The sequence below is a fragment of the Ruditapes philippinarum genome, unplaced genomic scaffold, assembly GCF_026571515.1.
Source record: "Ruditapes philippinarum isolate M1 unplaced genomic scaffold, ASM2657151v2 ctg6910_1_1_1_1, whole genome shotgun sequence".
NCBI classification, from domain to species: domain Eukaryota; kingdom Metazoa; phylum Mollusca; class Bivalvia; order Venerida; family Veneridae; genus Ruditapes; species Ruditapes philippinarum.
In genome coordinates, this window is record NW_026865411.1 from 13,995 (window position 1) to 20,695 (window position 6,701).

Consider the following 6,701-nt stretch of genomic DNA (forward strand, 5'->3'; position numbering starts at 1 on the left):
GCGTTTGAAAAAAAACAATGTTACAGTATAGAGCGAGGTGAATTGTGCAGGGTTACAGCATAGACCTAGCGATTTTTATTTAATTTTGTTACAGTTTATACCCAAATTTCCGTTACAGCTTAGACCTCGATATTTTCTTAATATACTAGGTAAAATGTATGAATGATACATAGAATTTTATATCTCGACTCAACTGGTGAGCTTATTGGTCCGATGGCTTTTCGTCCGTCTGTCGTACACATGTATGCCCAATGACATCCACACAGTAACTAATTGACAAAATTTGATGAAGTTGACATGAATTTCTACCAATTTGAAAGTTTTTCAAATGGTTTCGGTTGCACTCCGGAATACGAAAAAAAAATAGATTTAAAAAATGCAATGTTTAAAATTCCAAACCTAAAAGCATTCGCTGTGTACCATTCTAAAGAAAGAATTTTGCAAGGAAAGATCAAATCATGGCCCCTGTGTCATTTTTGATGCTTCTTTGAAGTGAGGATTATTTTGTCATTATTAAATTAAAAGTCGTTTTATTTTTTCATTTCAGACATCCTGTATGGAAGTTTTCATGTTTCTGAAAAGGAAAATATATAGTGTATAAGTTAAGGTCATACGATTACAATATCTATTATTATTATTATTATTATTATTATTATTATTATTATTATTATTATTATTATATACCAAACTTCTTAAGCACTTTTTTCGTACACATTGACACGTTCAAAAGTACTGTACAGTATAACCAAATAAACTATGCAATATTAAATTAAAAAAAAATAAAACATCAATATTTCTCAAGTCACAAATTCAAATCAAATGTAGTTTAAACACATAAATAATAATTCCTTTCATGCTGTGGTTGAATTCCCGTCAAGACGTTGGATTGTTTGTATGTAAGGAATCTATCAAGCTAGTTTACAGAAGGTCGGTGGATCTATAGTCAGATGCCCGCTCGTGTCTGAAATGTTTCACAAAGGATTAGCTGGGGTCTTTCTTTACAGTATATTAGGAATGTTTTCACATGACCGAAATTTCGGTGAAACTTAATCCAAGAAAAACCAAAAGTAACAAATCCGTTTTAAATACTTAAAATACATTATTGTAGATGGAATTTCCAACTTAAAGTAAGTTTTCAGGTTGCGATATTTCTCACTTTAATAGTGTTTAATCACCCTTAGGATATGTTGTCTGCTTTTTAATTGTGTCTTTTACAGCTTATATGTGGTATGCAGGCTTTTTAACCTCCGATCCCCTTTCAATATTCTCTTGACAGTTTTACTGTTGTTACTGTCAAAACAGTCCTTATACATGGACGGTAGTGGTAACTGCAAGCTATCGCCCACGCCTCCTGTCAACGGCTTAAGCAGAATGTGATTCAAGATCAACTTCAGAAAGGTATAATAGAAGAAGTCAAACCAAATAAAGCAAACGGTGCTGTGCATCTAGCTGGAGTCATTACACCACAAAAAAACAACAACCAAACTTCGAGTAGTATACGATGCATCGGCAAAGACTTCAAAAGAAAATAACAGTCTGAACGACTGCTTGTATCGCGGTCCTGTTATGGTTCATGACTTATGTGGAATATTGTTGAGATTTCGAAAACATCCGATCGCAATTGTAGCCGACATCGAGAGGGCGTTCCTTCAAATAGAACTTCAAAGAGATCAACGTGATGTTACAAGGTTCTTATGGTTAAAAGATATTGACAATCCAATGACTAACGCATGTAACATACAAGAGTTTCGCTTTTGTCGGGTACCGTTTGGAGTAGTGTCAAGTCCTTTTCTTCTTGGTGCCACAATTGAACATCATCTTGACACTTTTCATAATGAAATATCAAACAAAATAAAAAACGATATCTACGTGGATAATATGATAACAGGTGCAAAAGACATAACAGAAGCGAAGATTCTTTATAAAGATGCAAAAACTATATTCAATGCTGGATCTATGAATCTAAGAGAATGGGCTTCAAATAATGAAGAGGTCAATTCACTCTTTTCTCCTGAAGACCGTGCAGAAGTGAAATCAATGAAAGTGCTAGGGCTTGAATGGAACTTGGAAAGTGATACTCTTTCATATCGTTCTGCAAAAATGCTATGTCAAAGTCTTCATGCCACCAAAAGGGAAATTCTAAAATACGTTGCATCCATTTTCGATCCACTAGGCTTGATTAGTCCTGTTATCCTTGATGCTTAATATTTTCTGCAAGAACTGTGGAATAAACACCTAGACTGGGATGATGCTCTCAGTGATGATGATCAAAAGAAATGGATCTCATTAAAAAAACAACTAATGAATGTGGAACATGTCCGTATACCAAGATCTAGATCTGCAAACTGTTCTAAACTAGTTGAATATCGCATTGTATGTTTCAGCGATGCATCACAAAAAGCGTACGCTGTTGCAGTATACTTACATCAACGGTCAGAAGATACAACAAAAATAGATCTCATCTTTTCAAAAACACGTTTAGCACCTTTGAAAAAGCTCTCAAAAACAAGACTAGAACTGTTAGCTCTTGTTATAGGTTTACGATGTTTACAGTTTGTTAAGAGTCATCTTCAGCAAATCCACGAAAATCACGTGCAACGGTGTCCAAACATTATAAAAATCTCTTTTCATTCCATATTTACTTCATACGATTACGGATATTTACTGCGAAATAATCAATTCAAGATGTATTATTGTAAATTTAAATTCTGTCGACGCTTTTACAGCGATTATAAATCATTACAACGACATGTCAAAGAAATTCATTCTCCGGAAAACAAAATTTACACATGCATTATAACTGGGTGCAAAGTCAAACTTAAAAGGAGACACTACCTAATAAAACATTTAGAAAAGGTTCATCAAATGACAAAAAATGATGCAAAGAAATTGACATACAAAATCAACACAGAAATCACAGAAAATAACATCACAACTGAAACAAAAAAAGTAAGATCACCCTATCTTCCGATAACAGAAAACATATCAGATGTTGAAGAAAATACAACTACTGCCGAAATATTTGCAAATGCAATGAAAGTAATCAACACAAATGAAGATATGGATTTCTACAATAATGAAAAAATTTATGCAAGAAAGATAAGTGCTGAAGAATTAGAGTTAGATATTCAGGAAAAATATCATTATCACGATTGTGATTACACATTTCTTTCGTACAAAGTCAAAGATACCATGAATATATTAGATACTGATAATGTGCAACCTGATAACAGCATTTCATTGGACAAAGTGTCAAGATTTCAGTTAGTACCGTCTGGATTGCAGGACTACTTTAATATTGCAACCGACAGTCATCAGATGATGGAGTCACAATTGTACTTTATGAAACTTAAATACACATCTGGAATTTATATAAACATATGTTCATTAATTTAGTTTATTCCTTTTTGCGGCGGGAATGTCGCGAATGACGCGAGTCATTGTTATATGAGCGGCGCTATCTCGATTGTTCACTTTAAAATCATGGAACGGTACCGAGGACGGTACTTCTAGAACGTGTTATTATTCTAGTCACATGACAAGTATTTCCCGCTCCTTTTCAGACGGTATATAAGCTATCGCACATTGTTGAACAGACAGAACGAAACGAAAAGTGCTAGAATAAATTGTTAAAGAAAAATTAAATCTATTTTAAAAAAAGTGACAATAAAAGGAATTACATTTTACAAAGTACTTTTTCTTTGGTTATACATAAAGTGATATGATAAATAAAATTATGAAAACTGTAAACGTTGTTGTTACATTTGTAGTATGAGATGACTTAAAAGTTAATACAGTCCTAAAAAATAAAATCTGTCTCTACTACATAGGACATTACTTATTCTGCAAAAGGTCTCAATCTGAATACCAGTACTTAAAGTAAGGAAAAAATGAAGGAAAATGTAATACAACCCTTCAAGAGTATATTTAACAGAAAGGTATGGGTCATTTCATAAAAATTAATGGATACACAAACTTTATTTGAGATTTGGCAAGTATCTAAACTGTAACTGAAATAAGGGTATATACTGTAACAAAATCGGATCAAAGTCGCTCTGTCTATACTGTAACCCTGCAAAATTCACCCAGCTCTATACTGTAATATTGTTGTTTTTTTTGTTGTTTTTTGTTGTTGTTTTGTTGTTGTTGTTTTTTTTTTATAAACGCATTTGACGAACAGGAAAATAGGTTCAACCGGTCATTTACTTTTATAAACGTGTCTTAACACAAAGGACTAATGTTTTGTAGGTTTACTTTTTGTAGGCATGCTTAAATAATGTCGGATTTGGAGAAAAATGCGTTGGTCTCTCGATTCAAATTTTCAAAGTGTCAAATCTACATAATAATGAGACAATATAAGGATAAATCTGCGGTGCATGGTCTAAAGAAATATATAACTAGATACCGGATCCTGTTCCGAACGAGCGAAGCACAAAAACATCTTTTTGAAAGTAAACTCCTTGTAGTATGGACTGGAATAATAATCACCTACCTAGCTGTCTTCCCCACAAATAACCCTCCATCTTGAAAATTCTATTCTGTAACCTGGAAGCGAAATACTGTAACACGTTCCCTACGGTGATATAATTTTTTTTTAAATCTTCAGTTGTGAAACATATTACTAATATGGTTAATTTGAGTTTCCAGTCATCTGTCTTTCCTGATAGTCTTAAAACAGCTCAGGTAGTTCCGGTTCATAAGAAAAGTAGTACTCTAGATAAAGGTAATTATACAGACCAGTTAGTATCCGTCCAATTTAAATTTATCTAAAATCTTCGAAAGGTCTATTTATACCCATCTAACAGACTTTTTCAATGACCATTTTAATATTTACTTATCTGCGTTTAGACCAGGTTACGGCTGTCAAAGCACTGTACTTAAAATTACTGAAGACTGGAAAAGATCACTGGATGAAAATAAATATGAAGCAGCTATTTTAATGGATTTGTCAAAAGCCTTTGACTACCTACCCCATGACCTCCTTCTCATGAAACTAAGCTGGTATGGGGTCTCTGACCATGCCCTAGATTTATTAACTAACTATTTAACAAGTAGGAAACAATTCGTCAAACTTGGATCTAATTTAGGTTCTTTCAATGATATTTATAAAGGGGCTCCACAAGGTTCTATTCTATGCCCTGTATTATTTAACATATTTTTTAATGACATTTTTGATTTTGTACACAAATGTGATCTTTATAATTATGCAGATGAGAACACTTTATCATGCAGTGACACAAACATTGACAATATTGTTGAATCTTTAGTGTCTGATAATCAGTCATTGATAAAATGGTTTTCGGACAATCATATGAAAGAAAACCCCGACAAATTCCAGGCTATTGCTATCGGTAAAAAAAACTAGGGATCAAAATATAAGTTTCAATTTAAATGGTAGTACAATCCCATGTGATGAATCTGTTAAACTTCTAAGGGTAACTTTTGACTTTAAACTCAAATTTGATAAACATATTTTTGACATCTGTAAAAAAGCCTCAAAACAACTTAACGTGCTAAAGATATGGTATGGTGGCATATTTCTGCCACCAGATAACCATAAAACTAACTAGTTACTTAAAAGGTTAACTAGTTACGTAACTAGTTATATAACCTCTTAATTAACTAGTTAGTTAATGTGATTAACTAGTAACTTAACTATAGCTATCGTTAATTTTTCAATAGATAAAAGATCATAACGGGAATTAAATGCATGTTAGTGCCTACAACTGTCACCCTTTTATTATTTTACCATCTTAATATTAAGAGGTTAACTAGTTTCGTAACTAGTTAACCTCTTAACTAACTAGTTGATTAAGAGGTTAACTAGTTACGTAACTTTTTAACCTCTTAATTAACTAGTTAGTTACAAATGTATATGGTAATCTAGCTGGTGGCAGAAATATGCCACCATAAGAGAGAATAGGTAAAAAAAATATGTAAATTAGGGAAATTAAACATATATTACTCATTTATACTATCAAACTTTAATTACTGCCCTCTCACCTGGCACTTCTGTGGAGAAAAGTACACCAACAAACTAGAGAAAATTCAAGGAAGGGCATTGAGATTCATTTACGATGACTATCAATCAGACTATGGCTCACTTTTAATACAATCTAAGCTACCAAATTTAAAATTTAGAAGAATCAGAACTATAGCACTTTAAATTCATAAAATCATACCAACATACTTACATGATCTTGTTAATATAAAAACTCATTCTTTTTATATATATATATAGTCTTTCTTATACTAATCAAAACAATAGAAAAGTATCATTTGGATATTCTTATATAATATCATCATCATCATCATCATCTCAAGTGATTGCATCACTCCGCAAGGAGTATACTCGCAATTCCTGAGAAATGTTGATAAAGTTCTTGATGATTTAGAATGGACATTTATATGATGAATAATAATATTTTATTGTATACTATATGTAATATCGGGCCATGTATATTACTCTTGCATGTTACAGTCAAAATTGTGTGTGCCATTATATGAAGCTTTCATGTTACAATAAAATGAGATGAATCTTATTTGTGTTCTTCTTGCATTAAATAGCCGTTCTATCAGTGCTGTGTGCATGGCAAGCAAATTCAAAACGCAAAAATAAATAATTGTCGATGAGTAACCTTTGATGTCTACCGATTTTTTAGCCAATGGAAATCTTTGTAATTAAGCGTAGCAAGGAAGTT

At 32.4% G+C, this 6,701-nt stretch overlaps 1 protein-coding gene across 1 annotated transcript; it reads left to right on the forward strand.

The window, feature by feature from the left end:
- The first annotated feature begins 1,566 nt into the window (after positions 1–1,566).
- On the forward strand, positions 1,567–2,205 carry LOC132728915 (uncharacterized). The gene has a single exon (XM_060714636.1). It carries the CDS (start codon positions 1,567–1,569, stop codon positions 2,203–2,205), a length of 639 nt encoding a protein of 212 aa, XP_060570619.1.
- The last annotated feature ends 4,496 nt before the right edge of the window (positions 2,206–6,701 follow it).